General features: G+C 43.6%; 1 protein-coding gene across 4 annotated transcripts in view; it reads left to right on the top strand.

The window, feature by feature from the left end:
* mllt10 (MLLT10 histone lysine methyltransferase DOT1L cofactor) overlaps positions 1-21,335 on the top strand; it is a 41,878-nt gene that overhangs the window by 17,081 nt on the left and 3,462 nt on the right. For all 4 annotated transcript variants that reach the window (XM_069151579.1, XM_069151578.1, XM_069151580.1 and 1 more), the window contains 12 exons: positions 674-712; positions 868-966; positions 1,282-1,618; positions 2,439-2,657; positions 2,834-3,337; positions 9,280-9,440; positions 13,430-13,547; positions 16,963-17,059; positions 18,318-18,517; positions 19,764-19,913; positions 20,589-20,632; positions 20,891-21,183. In XM_069151579.1, the coding sequence (XP_069007680.1) occupies positions 674-712; positions 868-966; positions 1,282-1,618; positions 2,439-2,657; positions 2,834-3,337; positions 9,280-9,440; positions 13,430-13,547; positions 16,963-17,059; positions 18,318-18,517; positions 19,764-19,913; positions 20,589-20,632; positions 20,891-21,183 (2,261 nt within the window). The remainder of the gene's footprint in view (positions 1-673; positions 713-867; positions 967-1,281; positions 1,619-2,438; positions 2,658-2,833; positions 3,338-9,279; positions 9,441-13,429; positions 13,548-16,962; positions 17,060-18,317; positions 18,518-19,763; positions 19,914-20,588; positions 20,633-20,890; positions 21,184-21,335) is intronic.

Genomic DNA, 21,335 nt, shown 5'->3' with positions numbered 1-21,335 from the left:
GAGGGGGGAGATTCTGGTGTTTTAGAGTTGTCGTGACACTGAGCATCACAAGCATGTCGGGTCCCATGTCTTCTCTCAGGGCCGCTGCATATTTTTCCCGTGTGTGTGTGTGTGTGTGTGTGCGCGTGTGTGCGCGCGTGCGCGCGGAGAGGTGTCGGCGTGCGGGGCGTGCACGTGAGGTGTAAATGTGCTGCCTCCCAGTCGCCACCTCCTCCGGGGTGCGAGAGGAAGATGGTGGCGTGTGTTGTTAGCGAGGGTGTAAATTGAGCCGTGATGGTCCAAGAAGAAGGATCCGATTGGACGGAACGGCGAAACCTTGCGCGCCTCAGCGAGAGACACTTGCGTGCACTCTGCTTTGTACCGCAGCATGCTAAATTCCTGTTGCCTCCTGCCCCTTTTTTTTTTTTTTTTATCTCTCTCTTCTCTTTGTTTTTATGGATCTCCGAGCTTTCATCTCAGAGTGAGCCTTTGAAATGTAGTGCTCCTTCTTTCTTTCTTTCTCACACACACACACACACACACACACACACACACACACACACACACACACACACACACACACACACACACACACACACACACTCTCTCTCCTTCTGTTCTGTGCTTATTTCTTAATAACTCGTATCTCAGTTTATTTTGTTTTTGACATCTCTCTGGTCATTATCTTCCTCAGAGCACTTGCCTACATGGTCCAAAATGTCTACATATTCAGGTTTGTCATATTCAATATTTTCTCACTGCCTTCTATATCCCAAGGAATATAAAGCAATGTTTTTTGTCTGTCTTTATTTCTTTCCTTCCTTCACTCGCGCGTCGAGCAGCTTCACTCACCTGTTTCTCTTTTTTTTTCCCACCCTCCGTGTTCAGAAACACAAGGAGCGGGACCGGCACAAACCGAGACACAAGAAAACTCCCATGGACATGTCACCCTCCCTCGTCATTCCTAACATCCTGGTTCCAGACAAGGTGAAGCTACTCCCCGCTCCTTTGTTTTGGTAAACAGTGACTGGGCTAGTTGAATGTTGCAGCCGGAGTTGCAGGTTGAGGCTGTCTTCTCCCTTGATTTACCTTTGTTGGTCTTCTGTATCTCTCACACATCCTGTCGTCCCACTGACCTTTCTCCTATTTTTGGTGCTACCTTTGTCCACCGCTCTGTTTTGATAATTTCCCCTCCCTGTTCCGCTGCCTCTCAGGGTTCCTGTCCTCCCTTTCCTTTAAATCTTCTTTTTCTTTTTTTTTTTCTTTCATTGTTCCCCCTCCCTTTTCACCTTCCTCCTCCAGGCCTACAACAGCGGCAACTCGGGGGGAGGCGTCGCCGCTCTGCCGGCGTCTTCGCAGAAGCGATTGGACGACGGCACCGCCCGTTTCACCAACGCCAACTTTCAGGAAGTGTCGTCCGCTCACTCTTGCAGCGGTTCCAAGGACGGCTTGGCCCCGGACGCCGCGAAGGCCGTGTCAGAAGTGAAGAACAAGAAGAACAGCGGCGGAGGTCACGCGGTGGGACAGAGGGGTGGCCGCAAGTCTCTCACCACCTCAGGGAAACCCCTCCCCTCTGCCGTGGTTACCATGGCAACCTCCTCCACATCTGCCTCAGCCTCCACTGGGCCCTTCCATCAAGGTGAATTGATGGCTCCAAATGGTTATGTATGTTAATTTTCCCACAACTGGGAATTAAGCCTTCAGTTGGAAAAATGAAAACAATGACAAATGGTGCGGCGCTCCCACCCTGCCCACCCACCAAAAAACTGCAAGTGCAGCACGAATGCAAAAGTACGGCAGTGTTACTAAAAACACAAGTCGGCATGTGTTTTATGGCTGTACGTGTGTGTGCTGTGTCATTGCCTGGATATTGGTCAGACACCAGACTTCAGTGTGCAGCGGTGATAACACTGTTTTCGTCTCAACTGGCCTCTGGCTCCTGTAATCTGGAGCCCCCGTCTGGGATAAGAGCAACACACACAAACATAGGCACAGAGAACATTGTGTGTGTGTGTGTGTGTGTGTGTGTGTGTGTGTGTGTGTGTGTGTGTGTGTGTGTTCACATTGAGCTCCTGTGTTTTTTGGACAATCTAAACCTTGAAGCTGGGTCAGGTGTGTGTCTAGCGGAGAAATTGTTTGAGTATCCATCAGTTTGTGTGCTTTCAACGAACTTGCTCCGATACACGGGAGGACTGCATGATGAAGGGGGGCTGACTGTAGAGCCGACAGAGCGCAAGAGCAGATAACGTGCTTATTTTGGTTATCTTGTTTCTGCTGCTCCCATGATGATGGAAAGGAGAGTAGCATGGAAACGTTTACAGCTGTAATGTCTGTTTTCACTTTGTAATTTTTCTCCTCCTCTCACTCTTTCATCCTCTGGTGCTTCCTCATCGCTCTCTGTTTCCTTTCTATCCTCACGTCTTTTTTTCCACCGTTTGTCCCCCCCCCCCCCCACCCAGGCCTCCTGTTGACCAGTTCCAGCAAGACTCCCTCGGCTCCTTCCTCTTCAGACTTCCTAAGTTTCTCAGATTCATCGTTGCGTCCCGGGGGTGGAACCACTTTCTCCTCCCCGCCGTCTTTCAGCAGCTGCCTTGTGAAGCCAAGCTCAGAGGGCGGAGCTTCAGAGGGAACTACATCTCTCTTTGGTTCTCTGATGTCCGCTAATACGGCTTCTGCAGGTGCTACACTTTTTCAACATTTATAACTTGACTCAGTTTTAATTGTCATTACATTGCTGATTTGCCCTTTGACAAATAATGGTTGTTTAGTTGAAAACACAAATCACTCAGAACGGAAAATTTGCTGATAGACTTTAATCTTGGATATTCAGTTCTGCTTTTCTTCATCATTTCAGTTGGTGGAAAGCTGTATGAGAATTCCCACAGTCACACAGCAAGTGAGACGACAAGCCTCGTCGGGTCCGCTGGCTACAAACGGCCTCAGCCCTCCAGCTCAGGACTGGGGATTGGCGGAGCTGCCGCAGGAGGCGGGGATGATGGGGTGAAGAAGAAAAAGAAGGGCAACTGGCGAAACAGATTTGGACCTTGCTTTACCACAGATGTGAAGCCTTCTGAGCCAGCTCCCTCCCTAACTCTGCCCACCTCCTCCACAGCCAACACCTCCTCTTCCACCGCCTCCCCTTCCTCCTCTTCATCCTCGACGCTCTCGGGCCGGCCGGGCTTAGTTTCCAGCAGTGGATTAGGAGCTGGAGTGGGAGGAGGAGGAGGAGGGGGAGGAGGAGGAGGAGGAGAGAGGGGGCTGGGGGTCATGGGCGTCGGCGGTGGGATTCAGAAGTCCCCGTCGCTCCTCAGGAATGGGAGTCTGCAAAGCAACAGCAGCTCCACAACCACTGGGTCAGGTAAGGAGAACACAGGAACGTAACGCACAAAAACATTATGAACATTATTATAAACATTATGCTACATTTGTAGCTAAACAAAATAGCAAATAATGTGTTGGCAGCAGAAATGAGGAAGCAGGCTGGTTTAATTCAAGATTTGTCAGGCAATTATGACCTGTTGGATCCAACTGTGCTCACTACAGTTTCATCTCAATGATCAAAAAGGAAATAGCTCGTGTTAGGTTGTGGTAACAGCTCCTGACTTGCCATTTGTCCTTTAAGGCTCATAAATTAAACAGAAAATGTTTATGGATAGACTCCGTACGGCATAGTAATAACATTACCAATCACAAATGACAAGGATTGACACACCTCGGTAATTGGCTCCCTGTATGCATGTGTGAGTGTGTCAGTGTGTGCGTCTACGTGTTATTTGCTCACACACGTGGAAGTGGTCTGTATGTTTTTTTTCGTTTTTTTTTTTTTTTTTTTCATTTTTTCATCGTGTTCAGTTGCCTGGCAACCGTCTTTATGCTTTGGAGTTCCCCTCTGCTGATGGAAATGGCTCCGTACAGCCCACACATCCCACATCTCCCCTTTCTTCCAGAATCATCAGCCTTTTGTTTCTCCCTCCTGCTCTCGTCTGCGCTCGCTCACCTGCATTCTGCTCACTCCTCAAATTCTCGTTCACCTGTTGCTTTGTGCAGTTTTGAGGTCCCTGCATGTTTGCGTGCTTACAAATATGGTATATCTGTAAGCATGATGCGTTTACACTCTTTGTTAAAAATGCACGCGCACGGATGAAGCTCACATCAGCCCTCATCACTGGTCAGTAGGATCAGCTGATCAATTATGGTTCTTTGTTACTCAGGCTGTTTTTGATCACACTTAATTATATGAAATATATGTATTTAAATATTGGTATTCATTTCAAGTGATCGGTTAAATCTCGTTGAGCTGCAACATTTTAGACGATCGATTTGCTAATCAATAGAAAATGTATTGTAACAAATTACTGCGGAGTAATAAATGTTTGAAAATTCTCTCATTGCGCTCCCGAAATGTAAATTATGTTTTGGCTCCCGTAGTCCTTTATGGTAATAAACTGAATATCTTTTGGTTTTTAAACTGTTGGTCGAGGGAAAATCAGACACTATGAGCTGCATGTTGGGGTTTAGGGAACTGGTTGACATTTTTCATCCGTTTCTGACATTTTAAAGAGCAAACAGCTGATTGACTAATCAAGAAAATAATCCACTGATTTATGGATCATGACAATAATCGTTATTCGAGTAATTTTTTACTTGACCTCCAAAAACTTTAGTAAATATTTGACATTAGCACTCAGCACTGGGTGAATTAGTTATAATTGTGTTTTTCCTTTAAGTTGTGTAGTTCTTAAAACATGAAAAAATTATGAGGTTGCTAAGTAAACAGTAAATTGATTATCATCAAATATGTTTTGCTAGTTATTGTATGGTATGATATTTGTATTATACATAGAAATATATATATATTTTTTAATGGTGATGTGTTTTTCTGCTCAATGCATTTAGGTGCAAAGATTTTATACCGTCACAGTTCTCGATCCTTTAAATTTTCTCATTTTGACTGAAGGGTCTTTTTATATGTATATTGCACTTATCGATTTCATGTCATTGAGGCAGATTATGCTACATTATATTAAAGGAACAAGAAATACAACAGTAACACATTTGCTAAAGTGTTATTGTAAAACCAGGCACAGGGTGTCTGTAAATAATGATCGTCTGTCACACATTTCAAAGGTGTGTTTAGTGGATATTTTATATTTGAGTAGTTTTGATCATGAGCTGGTGAGTCAGACCTGAGATTTTGTGTTTGTTTTTAAATGTCTTTTTTTTTTTTTTTCCCCTCTTCTCTGTGAAGCAGTGGTGGCATTTCTGACCACAGCTGGTGAGAGAAGATAGGGCAAACAGTGGTGGTTGTGTGTGTGTGTGTGTGTGTGTGTGTGTGTGTGTGTGTGTGTGTGTGTGTGTGTGTGTGTGTGTGTGTGTGTGTGTGTGTGTGTGTGTGTGTGTATGTGTGTGTGTGTGTGTGTGTGTGTGTGTTTGTATATGTGTGTGTTTGTATATGTGTGTGTGTGTGTGTTTGTATATATATATGTGTGTGTGTGTGTGTGTGTGTGTGTGAGGGTAAAAGAGAATCATGTGTTCTTCTTCCTACTGTAAATATTTAGCTAAGGGTTAATGCAGGGCAGTAATGGGGAGGATCTTGGCGTTTGTCTCCCACCCTTTCTCCTGTCTGCTGACTCCACCGTGCTGATGGATAGATAGTTAGTTTGATGGATATGTGTTGGTGGGTGGGGAGAGGCAGGGGGTTAGATTTTGGCTAGGTTAATGTTTGATGGCGCTGGGGTCACCGATGGGACGGACCGGCTAGTTGGCCGAGTAGGTTTGTGTGTGGGGGAGGAAAAATGTTTGGTGGAGATAAATGTATTCGGGCCAGCAGGAGTGCATGTGTATAAAGACGTTAAAAAGATGTCAAATGCTTGTGACCGTCTATTTGTGTGCCGGTTTTTGCTAATATGTGATCATATCTACAACTTCAAGACTGTTTGCTACATAATTAGCAGCTGCTTGGTCTCACTTCTGTAAAACACACGAGAAGTTGTGAAAACTAGGGAAATATTCTGTGAACAGGATTCAATTTGAGTATCAAATTAGGGTTATTTGTTACATATGAAACCTGCATTTCCCCTTTATGTTCTTATTCATTTAGTTTGTTAACTAAAACACATTTTCGTGTGTCAGTGAAATAAAAATGTTGCATTACAAGGAACTGAGAAATTCATGAAGAGGAACATTTTGAGGCACAATAATATTTACTGTTGATGTGATTTATAACTGTTATTTATTTGCAGTGTGAGCACTTTGGTGGATTAACAAGCTTTAAAATACTTTTGGGGAAAAAGGGAATTCATCCAAAATAAACACGGTTGATGCTGATGTTACACACACACACACACACACACACACACAATGTAGAAAACCTCTAGCAAACCCCACATTTGAAAATTCAAAACTTTCACGTTGATAAGATATGTTTACATTTTCTCATCAATAACTAAATACTTTATTGTATATAAGAATATTTTTTATTTTTTATTTACAGTAGTTCCTTTTTCCCTCATTTTTACACCAGAATTTTTTCACGTCTATATATGCTCATAATTAGAGACTCCTGGTCGTCTGCCTGAACAGTGTTGGCCCTGTAACAGAAGTGGTATTATCTGTCTATCGCCAACCCACATACCTTTTATGATGCACGCGCACACACACACACACACACACACACACACACACACACACACACACACACACACACACACAGAAGCATACAAACACGTTCACATTGACTGCCCGCAGTTTGGCGCTAAAAACATTTTTTTGTCTGGTGGTAGAAAATTCTCCAAATAACAAATGTGTTTCTGTTGCTGCGATGGTACTCGCTGTTTGTCTCGAATCTCCAATTTTAAACCAGGATTGAATGACTGTCTGCAGTCTTTTAAAAAAACAAAACAAGCAACAAGCATCATCCTGCTCCTGAGATAGAAACATGCCTTCTGAAACAGAAGTTGGAGTAAGTTGCTCGTTGAAACACCGATTCAACTATTTAATAACCGAAAATAATGCCACGCACGAGTTTTCTTATTTAATTTTGTTTCAGTTGTGCTGCCTATAAATAGACAACATAGATTTCCTCTTGTGATAATACCAGCTTGAACTAATCAACGGGGATATTTTTTAAACTCGCAGGCGCACTGAACAGGAAGAGTGAAGCAAGAGGAAAGTTGGATGATGGAGGCAGTTGCGCTTCAGGGGCTTACACAATATTGATCATGCAAATAGGTTTTATGTTTTACAAGCTCAGCCTTGTCCGTGGGAGGTGTGTGTATAAAATGTTTTTTGTTCTTTTCTTATGCTAGAGAAAGTTTTAATGGCCCTCCATCACAATAATAAAATAATGGACAATTATAGGATTTGAAAATTGTCAGGTTTGGCTGCAGTTAGAAGAAAACAGAATACACTCTGAGAAAAGTAGTTGCTTCTATGAAACTAAGACATTTTCCAGTTTATATATTTGTGCTGCAGTGGTTAGAGAATTTTGAACCTGTGGTGAAGTGTGTAATCCTGCTTCTCAGTTGAGCATGGAGGTTTTTACCTGTTGTTTAGAAATACAAATGTTTAAGAGTAATTCAGCGATATAAGTAAAAAAAAAAAAAAACACAAAAAAAAACAAGTTAACCGTTCTACATATTTGTTTAGAAATGTCCTCGATATTTTAACTTCAACTCTCAGTCGGAAAATAAAATACGGTCTAGTTTGGTGGTCTAATTCAGGAAAACAAATTAAGAAAAGAAAATTCACAAAATGTAAAACACAAAATATTTCTTCTGGCCCATCAAATACTGCATACTTGCTTTAAATTGTGTTGACTTTTGAGTTAACCTCTGTACTTTTATTTTGGCAATTTAAATTAAAATCAACCGGTTTTCCTCCTGTTTCCAGCTGTTTGTGCACCATCCCTTTGTGAGTAACCCATCTCATAAATGGCCTCAGCTAAACTCTTATAAATTGTTGGTTTGGCCTCTAATCCAGCTGCTAAAAAATCTTGCAGGAGCACATGCCCCCTGAGCCTCGGCAGCCCTGCTTTGGGTATCAATTTTTCTGGTGCATATTACAAAGTGTTATAAATAGTATGTAGGCCCATGTAGTGTTCCTATCTCTCTCTCTCTCTCTCTCTCTCTCTCCCCCCTCCCTCCCTCCCCCCTCCCTCTCCCTCCCTCCGCCCCTCCCCTCCTGGCACAAAGATCTCTTGTTCCCCCAGTGAATGCGTGCTGCCCTGAGCCATTCAGGCTTTTGTGGGGCTGAGGGGCCCCTCTCTCCCCCCCTCCTCTGCTGGGGTCAAAGGGGGGCAGGGGCAGGGCTTATCCCTAGTTAGTGGGCGAGCACAGGGGTGTGTGAGGGGAGGAAGGAGAGATGGAAAGAGAGAGCAAAGAGATAAGAGAGTGGAACATGCGTATGGTTGCGTAAAAATAGGTGAATAATAACACATTTTTGATTATAATTTTTGATATGCAGAATATCATTGTTTTAAATAAAGGGTGCAAAGAATACATGACAACATGATGGTTGTGTTTCCTCCTCTCTCTCCCATCCCAGGCTGTAAAAGTTTAATGTGAAGTGTAATTTGTGCTGTGTGTGTGTGTGTGTGTGTGTGTGTGTGTGTGTGTACTTCATTGTAACAGTTTTTATGGTGAGAAAGAAACCAAATTATCTGATAGTCTAAGCATGCAAGCCTGCATGATTAACCATCCATTACATTTGTAGTTTATTTGTTTATTATTAACATAAATTTGTAAAAGTTGATCTGCTGCTTATTTAAAACATCATTTCTTAATGTCTGAAAAATGAGTCATGCTTGGATGTAACACATTTCTCAGATTAGCAATATTTCTGTCATTTTATTGCGGGAAGATATTTTCATCGCCACGGATACAGGTTTTTGTTTTCAAGACGTCAAATGAACTTGTGTTTAACTGAAGTTGAATTTGACAAACGTGGAGCAACAACGAGCCGTCTCACATCAACACCAATGAAAAATGTTAAAGCAGCTTTGATGTCAGTGACGCCGACCCGCTGACTTGCCGTAGCAGCTCAGGTGTTCCTCATGACATTACCGATGGCTCTTTGCTATTCAAGTGTCCCGGTACGCCGAGACAGCGAGTGAACATACACAATAGCACGACCTTGATATCAAAACATCGCAATGGAATTCAGCCGTAATTAATTAGATTTGTAAGCCTTTGCTTTTCTTACAGTTTTCGTGATTACTGGGGCATCAACTCACTATTGCATCATGTTTGATGCTGGTAGAGGATGACGTAAACACCGCTAATGTGCGTTATCTCTCCACAGGTGTTTTCTCTGTTGCCGATGGGTCGTCGTCGGGGACGGGAGCTGTCGCAATGGGCGGAGCCGGCCCCGAGTTGTCGCAGCAACAGCAGCCCACACCTTCTCTAGCCCCTCCCTCTCCATTCACCGCCACTGCACCACTAAACAGCACAGCCTCCACACACGTGAGTCCAGACACACAACCTGCACTTTAAAAACTCTCCGTGTCGTCCTCGCTCTCATACATATGAATACATGCTCATTAAATCCGCTGTGATGACACGCACTCAGTCGGCCTTTCTTTCACAAACACAGAAGCGCGCGTGCACACACACACACACACACACACACACACACACACACACACACACACACACACACACACACACACACATTCATTCAACACCCTCTACATCTGTCAATTCACCCACATCTCTGGCATCTTTGAGCTGAAGTGCTGATAAACTGTGGGAACACAAATAAACCAAAACTAATTAAACGTCTTCCGCACCAAATCTCTCCGTACTATTATTAATCCGCAACCTCCTAATTACGTGTGAAGCGTGTGAGTCCTGACCTTGTATGGATTGTGTTTTCTCAGCCAGTTATTCCATAGCTGCTAGTCGGGTGCACCTGTGAAGGGTTGTTCAGGTTTATTCAGCTAACAAAAAATATGTCTTTTTATTTTTTCTTCTCTGAACATGTCTTTGAAACGTCTGTGATTCTCCAGCTTAATTCAATACTACGAACCTTAGTGAGCGAGGTCTGTGCTATAATATCAAGCGATTGCATTTTTATTAATGAAAATGTGCAGGAATCTTAAGAGGTGTAAATGTGACACAGAAGGAAATATTGGTCCAGAATCAAGGCTGCACATTAAAGAAAAATCAGTCCTTTCTTGAAATGATTGGATTTATCTATTGATATTCAATAATGAAATAAAAACGGTTACATTTTGAACATCTTCCCGTCTAAACCGCCACACTTTTTTTGTTTTTGTTTTAATAAATTGTCCTAGACCTCAATTTTTATTCTTTTCTTACAATAGTAATCATCTTTAGTTTGTACTACTGGATTAAATAAGCGTATATGTAGTTTTTAATGTAACAGGATCAGCTCAGCCCCCCTCAGTTGTCCGGGCATGTATTTCCTCCAAAGAAAAAAAAAAAACAACCTCATTTTCAATCCCTGACCCCATGTCCATCCTCTCCAAACCTCCCCAAAGACTGTGTTCTGTCTCTGTCCACCCAACTCTATTTTTCTCCTGTGTCCACTTACCACCTCTCTTTTTCTTTCTTTCACACACACACACACACACACACACACACACACACACACACACACACACACACACACACACACACACACACACACACACACACACACACACACACAGAGACACTCTCTTTCTCTCACCCTCGACCTTCCTTCTCTCTGTCCCCATCCATTTCTCTTTTCCCCCCTCCGTTGTCCTGTGATGTAATGACATCTGACAAGCACCACAGTAGGGATGGAGAGATAGATGGAGGGAGGGGAGGGGAGGGGTAGGGTCGTGGTGACTGTGTGTGAGTGTGTGTGTGTGTGTGTGTGTGTGTGTGTGTGTGTGTGTGTGTGTGTGTGTGTGTGTGTGTGTAGGGGGATATGCACTCATGCCTTGAATTTGCTGGCCTGGCCTTCATCTCGCCCTGCTCTTTTCTGTTCAACGCCTATTATAGAGGACGGGAGGCCCAGGGAAGCACAGGATATCACGCCTGTTTTCAGCATGTATAGAGCAGTTTGGACTGTAGTTTGTGTGTGTGTGTGTGTGTGTGTGTGTGTGTGTGTGTGTGTGTGTGTGTGTGTGTGTGTGTGTGTGTCAGTACAGAGCAGCAGAAAGCAAGAGTGAGGGTGACTTAAGTCGAGAAAGTTTTTTATTTTTTTTATTTGTCCTTTTCAGATTGTTTAAACCGTGTGTGTTAGTTTGTAAAGTGCGATGCACGTCTCTGGGCGTCTGGGACTCACACACACTTTGAATCAAATCTGCAGAAATTACAAAATTACAGAAGGATGCCAACAACAGGCTTCCCTCTCTCTCTCTCTGTGTGTGTGTGTGTGTGTGTGTGTGTGTGTGTGTGTGTGTGTGTGTGTGAGTGTGAGAATGACAAAGACCATTTGCTATTTTCAGTCTGCTAGCAGACTCTTGGCCTACTGTTATTGGCTATCAGCCCAGGACAGAGAAAGGGAGTGCGAGAGAGACTTTAATGAAAAATGAATGTAAATGAAAAATGAATGTTGATGGGAAAGGGGGCAGGATTATGGCACTGAGGGGAGGGGGAGGAGGACGGGGTTGTTGTAGGAAGAAATCTGAAGGCATTTCAAAGGAGGAGAGAACTGAGAGAGTGAACAGGTTTCTTCTTTCAGTCTAACATTAAACAGAGAGGGGGATTTGCAAGACATTTCCAGATTTCCCTGTCAGACATACCAACACACATGTCTGTGAATTTGCAATGCATCCTGGATTTAGCACACCCTCAATAAAAAAAACAAAAAAACGATCTACAGTTATCACTTGCAAAGCAGTTGGACAGAATAACAGATTATGAAGTGTAAATTATAGATAATTATTCATCAAAACTTCGGCCTTTTTCTGTTTTTTCTGATCAGAACTTTTCTTAAACTGTGAAAAGTGTAGTAAACAAGACGATATTTATATGACCTATCAATTAATGTAAAGCCTATTTGAACAACCAGCAATAATTTTTCATTGTCACCATTAGCATCTTTCCACCAATTTCAGTCTGAGAGGAAACTACAGACTTCTTGGACTTTACAAAAGTCTTGGCTTGAATAGATTTTCACGTGGTTTGGTAGTAGCGTTTTCTTTTACTCTTCGGCACTCAAAACAGTCAGCCATTTTGTTCTTTTAGATGGACCGGATCCCCCTCCTGATGCTCCACCCTCTCACTCCACCCCACCGTTCACTCCACGGTCCTTATTTGGGAAATGCCTTAATTGGATTAAACTCTATGCATCAGAAACACTTTGTCAGCATGTCAGCGTACTGTCGGGTTGCCGAGGGACTCCGAGTCCCTTGTGTGTGTGTGTGTGTGTGTGTGTGTGTGTGTGTGTGTGTGTGTGTGTGTGCGTCCGCGTGTGAGACAGAATAATGAGCCGTGGATTCATAATGTTGCTTTTTGTACATAAAATAATGGTGAAGTGTTGTCAGTCCACATTCAGATATTATTTCTCCAAATAGGCTTCATACATAGAAGCTTTGTCACAGTGGAGAATCAATAGTAGAGATCAAAGAACCTAAATTCTCAAACCACATTGATCCAGTTGATCCTCAGCTTTGTTTTTTTAGGCTCATTTAGTATGTAAAAAGAGACGTGTCACCTGAATGTAACACGGTTAAAGCTCACACTTAAAGCAGATCGTCACCGTCAAATACACGCATGCACCCACGTAACAAGTGATTTCAACATCTGCTCACTAACAAAACATCCCCACGTGCGCGTGGAGGACGGTGCTTTGCTACAACTGAAGAAGTGCTGGCTGCTTTTTAAGGAGGTGTATATGGCTTAAATAACAACCATAAAATCAACCGAAAAATTAATCAACAAAAATCCTGATAATCCGTTAATCTGTCAGGGAATTTATCCTGCAGGAAAACCAAAAAATGTTTTCCTTTGAAATGTAAGAATTTGTTTTCTTTTTTTTTTAAGTACTCTTTTTGTGTTATTGTAAATTTATTTAATTTGTTTAGCACTGTTGGGCTTTTGAAAATTATAAATGACCGTGTTTAACCATTGTTTGACATTTAATTGATAAATCAAGAAAATACTCTTCAGATAAATCCATGGTCATGAAAGTAATAGATTGTGAAATTAACGGTTTTTGGCCAAAATTTATATTTGATTTAATGAGACTCATTTTACATTATTCTCATATTTTTTAAGCACTGGGATTTTTCCTCTTATTTAATTTAGGAGGCATTACTTCATCTACATTTCGTAACATTTGGGAACCGCCTGATAGCCGGGCAGCGAACATACAAGTAACCGTATGATGGGAGTGTCGAAGCACTTTTTCTCTCCCTAAAAACTGCCAGTTACGTGATTTTTAACAACAATTTAAATCCAAGTGAAACTTGGCTTCTTGTGGCTCATACTTCTCTCTCTGTGTGCCTCTTCAGGTGAGCAGCCTGCCAGGCTCTGTCTTCAACCTCGCGCCCCCCCACATGTTCGGCAACAGGCTGAATCCCAACTCGACCATGGCAGCACTGATCGCTCAGTCCGAGGCCTCACCAGCAGGTACGGCAGGATCCCTAGTGTGTGTGTGCACGTGTGCGTGTGTGTGTGCGTGTGTGTGTGTGTGTGTGTGTGCACGTGTGTGTGTGTGTGTGTGCATGTGTGTGACAAAAGAAGTATGTGAGAGAAAGAGAGGGAGATAATGGGTAGGTCACAGCCCCTTGATCCCTCGCAGAGGTCAAGGGTCAGTGATATTCTGGAGCCCCTCCCACTTAGCTCCAGTTACACTGCTCAGTCGCTCTCTTACTCTTCTCCTCTCAGATAAATGACACAGGAGTATGTAAATAGTACACAGGTGTGCATAAAATCCACATGTGAAACGCATAACTTCACTGACCGTGTGAGAGAACGGACAGGATTTGTTGAGATAATAGATGGTGTAAAAAAACAAATAAAGGGGCAGAGGATGGTGCGTGGAGCCTTCAGGAGTTCCCACTGTAGAGAGAGAGGTAGCCCGTCGCTGTCCGACCGGTGCAGAAGAGCTGGTGAGGGAGTAAGAAGTGGCTTCAGTGATCAAGAGAAGCCACTTCCTGATGCAAGACATCTGGTCGACCGGAGAGTCGACAAGCAAGAGAGGAAGACGAAATAAAGAGTGCAGAGGAGGAAGCGGTTCCTGCTGCCGGTCAGCAGTCATCAGAGCCAGATCCACTCTGACCCGCAGGTCAGCTCAGTAATCAGGCTGAATGACAGTGTGTGTGTGTGTGTGTGTGTGTGTGTGTGTGTGTGTGTGTGTGTGTGTGTGTGTGTGTGTGTGTGTGTGTGTGTGTGTGTGTGTGACAGATAGAGACGAGGCCGGTTTTGTTTGTAGACACAAGCAACCTTTGTATAATTCCTGAAAAAGAAGAGCTTGGTTGGTGATTTTATTTATTTATTTGTTTTTACTTTATTGAGAAAAATATGACTTATTAAAGTAGATCTAATTTACGAGGTAGGATTTTATATTTATGTGTGCGGTGAAAATCTGTGTATTTCTAATCAATTATTTGTGTGTGTGTATATATATATACATATATATATATAACAATATGAAATCTAATTTCACCAGTGTGTGTGTGTGTGTGTGTAATTTCATATGGGGAAATATATATTCCCTAATATGTATGTATATTTATATTTATATATATATATATACATATATATATAATAATAATTTTTGAAGAACACGCGACTACACATTTGCTGTTTTCAGCTTATCAGATGTGACAATTTTTCTACTTTGCACCTTTTAATTTTGCTGCACACTGAAATTCTTGAATAACATAAGTATCATTATGAGATAATCTGCCAATACTTTTTTTTTTTTTTAAACACACCAATTCAGTGTATTTTTGTAACATCTCAGAAAATGTTGAAAGACGTCCAATCGAGTTTCTCCGTGCCCAGGGTCAGTCGTTTATACAGTAGATCGACCAGCTCAGATATTCATTTTAACGTGACTCCAAAACCAGAAAAAGTAGCTGCTAATCTCATCAGAGACGCTGAAACGAGGTGATTTTTTTTTTGCCTCCAAGACTGACCGAAACAATTAGCTGGTTATTAAAGTAGTTGCAGGTTTGTTTTCATTTGGCCCATTGATTAACCTGCTAATCGTTTCAGCTCCAATCAGTAATGAAAATAATCATTAGGCAACACTAATGAACACGGAAATGTCCTGTCGTGTACAGCACGCGTGTACGGCTACCCAAGCGTGAAGTTGTGTTTGTCAGCTCGTACGGGTCATATGAGCGCAAACGTGCAAGGTGTGTGTGTGTGTGTGTGTGTGTGTGTGTGTGTGCGTGTGCGTGCGCGTGTGCGTGTAGCCTGTTTACTTTGGCAGCCGTTTGTCTTTGCTTTTGAGTGTCTGGAGGGAGGTGCCAGGACGGGAAAGGGTTCGGACAGAAAGAAGGGGACTTGAGAACGAAGGGAGCGCGGTGCGGTGACTAGAGTGGCGACCTGGTGGGGGTAAAAGCTGGGATTGACTGTCTTAAGTGGAGGGGAGTTTGTGCGAGTGTGTAAATGCAAAAGTGTGTGTGCATGTGTGATTCATTACTCTCACTGAGGAAAATGAAAAGAAGCGTCTGGCCGGGGGCCCAGAGGGAGGAGAGATAGAGACGCTCACAGGAGGGAGAGAGGGAAGCACATGCACTTTGAATGAAGGCTCGTGTGTGAAAGAGAGACAGGGAGACAGGGAGACAGGGAGACAGGGAGACAGAGAGACAGAGTGTTTTGTAGGTTGCAGAGCCATAAGCATGACGGTACATCTGATCTGGGTCGGAGAGAGAACAGAAGAAGTTCTCTCTTTGTTTTTGGCGCTCTGTCCACACTTATCACCCGAAACTCTCGACAAACAGTCTCCAGAGTGGACGAACGGCGGAAACGACGGCCGTGTGTTTCAGTCGGGGCGCGGACAACGGCGCTTTAAAAAAACAAAAACAAAAAAATGGTCAGGGGGAAGTGGCACTGAAGTTAACTGATTTTTTTTTTTTTATCATTCAGGGGTCCCACAGATTCCCTCTGCTGCATGTCATAAAATAATAAGTACAGAACCACGCAGTATTTTCCTTTTTTAAATACTGCAAAAATTAACACGCGTTCATTTTTCGAAACCAAAAGCAATGAAATAGTCCAAGGAGAGAAATCTAAATTAGACTTATTTGGAAGTGATGGAGCAGCTGGACTCGACCTGAATTTGTCATTTCATGTTGGAGACCGTCTGAAACACGTCGTCAGTCAAAGGCTGTGTTTGTAAGAAATTGTCATAACATTTAGCAAATGTCCTGAAATATCAAGGTGATAAAGCGACGTGATGTCGGATGTTTGAGCTGTTAAGGAGCTCTCCGAGTCTCCAGTGTGCGAAGTGGAACGTGAGGGTTAAGAAGACATCATGATGTCACTTTATATCCCGTGTGTCGGGACAGCCGGCCGCTCCATAGACGTGTCATTAAGCTGTGTTTCTGTTAGTGCTGCTGCATTGTCTCTATTTTCCCTCTGAGGATCAATGAAGGCTCATCCTATACTCTCATTTTATGTCATTAGACAACTTTTGCAATTTGACGTTTGAATGACATCACAGCACGACAGTGCCGGAAATGCGGATATTTACAAGCCCCAGCAAAGGCATCACTTGTCAGGAGACAGAAAAGTGGAAATGAGAACAACTTAACTGCGAGTGTGGCGAGCAGGACTCATTAGTTAGTGAGCAGAGTTTTGTTGTTTACCTACCAAAAAAAAACAAAAACGACCGAAGAAGAGATTCAGTTGATTTCCTGTTGTGAGATTTGTTTTCTTTTTTTTTTCCCCCATTTTTTTGAATGACCCGAAAACACTGGTGTGGATGTCCGTCATTTCCACACACAAAACTGTCTTCAGCTTCAGCTGCTTTAACGTGGACGTGTTCTCAGGTGTCCAATCGATTCTCTCCGTGTGCGTGTACGTGCAGATCAGGAGGTGGGAGACAACAACAGCAGCAGCAGCAGCGGTGGCGGAGTCGGAGCTCAGGGCTTTTCCATAAGAGCTTCTCCCAAGACCACCCCGCGGTGAATACACACACACACACACACACACACACACACACACACACACACACACACAGATGCCCCCTCCCTTTCCATTTACATTCCTCTCTGGCCCCCCCTCCTTCTCCCATCCCCCTTTCTGCCTTTCCCTCCGCTGGCCCCTCGTCTCCCCTCTCTTCCTCTCACTCCTCTCTCACACACACACACACACACACACACACACACACACACACACATGCACACTCTCTCGTTCGCTCTTTACCCCTACAGGCAATTCTCTCTCTCTCTCTCTCTCTCAGCCAACGATAACTTGTGTTTTTGAAGGTGGTAACCATCCTTCAAGCCCAGTTAGATATTTTTTTTCTTCCCCTCTCGGTTTAATCATGGACGGACAAGTCCGATGATTTACTGTATCTCCTCAATACGGGAATATTTGCATCTTTCAGGATTATTGATCATACAGATATTTTTTTTTCTGCTACTTTGTGGAATGGCTGATTTCACTTGTTAAGGTTGGTTAAAGTTTTATCATCGATACTGCAACCAGCTTATTTTTGTCTTAAATTTGAGTTACATATTTGAGGCTGACATTTAAATATTTAACAGAAAATATTGTCAAAAATACAGTGACAGGGACACATTTAACATCATTTTAAACATCTGTATGATTTTTTTTTTTTGTACCTGACAATTTGATGTGTAAATAAAGTTAATCAAATCATATTTTTTATATTCAAACATAATTTTTTTTTTTTTTTGCATCATGCTGTGACATGAACGCTCATAAACAAAATCTATTTACATTTGCCGTTACTGTCCATTTCTGACTTTTCCCTCCCACGCAGTGCGTCTCTCTTTCTGTCCTCCACTCTCTCCTGTCGTCCCTCATTTCCTCTCTTTCACACGCAACAGATTGTCTCAGCGCACACCGAGATTTATCGCATCGGGACTCTGCACTTCCCTCTTTCTGTCCGTCTCTTTCCGCTGCATGTCTTCCTCCTTCCTCTCTCGCCCCGTCTTTTTCTGGCTCTCACGTGCAGACAGAAAGCCGGGCCCCTTTTCATTAGAGGCCACTGTAACAACAAATTGATGTAGTTTTATAGCCAGCAGTGTCTATGTTTGTCTGACGTTTATGTTGGGTCGTTAATCTCCCTATTGACCTCTCTATCTCTCCTTTTCTATCCATGCTCTCTCGCTCTCTCCCTCCCTCCCTCCCTCTCTGTCTCTCTCTCTCTCTCTCCCTCCCTCCCTCCCTCCCTCCCTCCCTCCCTCCATTCAGCTCTCCCATTGGAGGCCTGCAGATCCGCTATGACTCTTCGGGGTCGTTGCCGGGGCCGGGGCCGGGGCTGGGGTTGCTAGGGGCGGGGGGAGGCGGTGGGGAGACGCTGCCCCCGGTGGCCACCAGCATCGAGCAGCTCCTGGAGAGGCAGTGGAACGAAGGCCAGAGCTTCCTGCTGCAGCAGGGAGCGCAAGGAGACGGTGAGAGGACCAACACGCCTGCTGTCATTCAAAATCAGGGTTTTCTTTTTTTGTGTGTCGGTTTGATTTATGACTCTTTAGTCTTTCTTCAAAACAGTATCAATTCATCCCCCTTAACTCTTAGAAATATGTTTATTTCTGTTAACAAAAGAAGCCACTTTTTTTTTTTTTTTTATAAACTACCCCCCCAAAAAAAACGGATCGATTGTTGTGTTACTTACATTAAGTGCCTTTTTCTTTCAAGTATAAAAAAAAATATTCTTTCTTGTCGGACATCGAGTGACATCACGATAAAGTTTGGTGGACGGTGAAGGCATCTCGGACACCTATAGACACAAGCCCTGGCTATCTTTGGCGAAGCTGTGCGCTCTATTATCTACATTTCTTAGCTTGTTGTCAATGAACCAAACTGATAAACAAATCACTAGAATTTAAATAGAATTAATCTAAAATTAGCTAAATTAAATAAAATGAAGAGCTGAAGCTAAAACAATGGGACATTTCTGCTCGTACCAAAACGTGACTGCGGTTTGATAGCCCACACTTTACACCCAATTCATTATTTCCATCTTTACCTTTTTGCCCCATTGCTGTCCAGTGATCCGTCGCCCCTTTGCCTATTGCTCTCCGTCTTTCTGTCACTTTCTCGCTTTATCTGTTATTGTTGCATCAGTCGATTTCTGCCAGTTATCTGCCGATCCGAACATCCCTTCAGGGATCGATGAAGCAAAAATGAAAAAAGGGAAGGCAGCCCAGTTGTTAGACAGGCCGTCCTTCAACCGGACGAGTCAGGTTTAAGTTCCTGTGTCCGCAAACCCTCCTCCTCTTCGCCGAGTTGTCATCGAGCGCCGCTCCGAGTCTGTACAGGCGTCACTAGCTGATCCTGACCTCTGACCTCCTCGTGGAGTGTATCTGTCTTAATCAGTCGCTGGCTGTTTGAGCATCAGGTATGTGGAGGCAGAGCAGCTGCATGGAAGGAGTGGCCTTTCAGAAAGTCGGGGCGTTGATGTTCTCGCTTGTGAAAAGATCTCTCCCATCACTTTTCCGCCCTAAAAGTGTCACACGTTATTACTGCGGGTAGAACCAGGAAGTGTTCACCACACACTGTAAAAGGGCTGGATTTTATTTTCCTCTGTGCACATGTCGAAGAGGTTTTCTCTCTCTCTCTCTCACAGGAACTGCAAAGTGCCGCTTCTCTGATCAGTCAGTTAAATATTGTCGTTGTTATCTCTGTCTCTCTTCTCAGTGGTGGGGATGTTGAAGTCTCTCCACCAGCTGCAGGAAGAGAACAGGAAGCTGGAGGAGCAGATTAAAACTCTGACCATGAAGAAAGAGAGACTGCAGCTTCTCAGCGCTCAGCTATCAGTGCCTTTCACACCCACCACCGCCTCCTCTGGTACATCACGCACACACACGCACGCACACACACACGCACACACACACACACACACACACACACTTATTTAGAGCTCAGGGTGAACGATGTGTAGTGAAATAAAAGCAACCAGTGAGTTAATTTGTTGTGACTCCAGAAAAAGTGACTTTTCTCCCCAAACACATTAGAGACTGCACCAACCTGTCCGCGTTCAGATTACAACTCAAAACCCACCTTTTTAAAACTGCTTTAATGGGTGAATAATGTTGTGTTTTCACTGCCGTTGGATTTATCCTTCAACTGTGTTGTTTCTGACCATTTTGACATGTAAAGCGTCTTTGAGTATCATAAAAAGCGCTATATAAATAAAATGTTATAGTATTATTATCAACATTATTAACAAATGTAAGTTTACGTTGGTGCTTTCAGCACGTGTGGCCAAACATGCAAAAGCTCGGTTAAATAACCAACTAACCGTTACCTTTATACCAGCTGCGTCCCGGTTCTTAAAATTGAATGATTTTATTCTTCTGTGTGTTTGTATTATATTTATGATATTTTAAACGGAATGTCTCAGAATGTTTGCAGAACTTGGAAGAGCATTTTTCACTTGGTTGTTGACATTTTTAGACTAAGTACACATGGACACAAACTGTGTTTAAAACGCATCTAAACTTGGGTTGGTTTCTGTTGCAGATGTGAAGGGAGCTGCTGACTCATCGTTACCTGCGGCAGCTCAGGTAAGAATTAAACCCCGACACTTGGCCGTCTCGGTTTGTAGCACCTCGTAATCAGTACAAGAGAGTGCAGTGACGTGTTATTAATGGAATAACTGAATTAGCTGAGGTTCATTGAAACAAGCACCAGGCGTGATTTTTTATTACATGGTAAATTAGTCGAACAGCAGTAATTATGTTCCACTTGGACTGCAGAGACGCAGATTATGACTTCGAGAGTTTGTTATTCGTGTCCTTTATCTGTCTCTGCCTGTCCCTCAGGACAGCACATCATGTGGCGGTCACAGCAGTAGTGGCTCCACCTCTTCTCTCTCCACCCCTCCCTCCATCTCCCAGAGCCCACCTCAGCCACAGCTCAACGGGGTCGCCACCGTGGGAGGGGCCCCGGGCGGGCTGGGCGGCGTGGCGGGGCTGATGGGGGCCCTGGGTGCGGGGAGCGCGCTGGGCATGGGGGGGATTGTCGGGGCGCTGAACGGCGTGATCCAGACGGCAGCAGGCACCGCCAGCCCTCACGCACACACTGCAGGGGCAGCTCCTCTGCCCGTGAATAACAGGTATGCCAACGGGTTCTTTTCATCGTCGTCATGAAATATATTTGCTGTCCTTCGGATGAATAAAACATCCACTTTTGATCAATGCTGTTTCATGCTCACGGAGATCATAAAAACCAAAGCATGTCGCCCGCTCCAACTAATCCGTTCGGCGT

Source organism: Embiotoca jacksoni, unplaced genomic scaffold, assembly GCF_022577435.1.
Source record: "Embiotoca jacksoni isolate LCO1_2020_lvr unplaced genomic scaffold, fEmbJac1.0.p SCAF_17, whole genome shotgun sequence".
NCBI classification, from domain to species: Eukaryota; Metazoa; Chordata; class Actinopteri; family Embiotocidae; genus Embiotoca; species Embiotoca jacksoni.
This window is presented reverse-complemented; position numbering and strand designations above follow the sequence as displayed.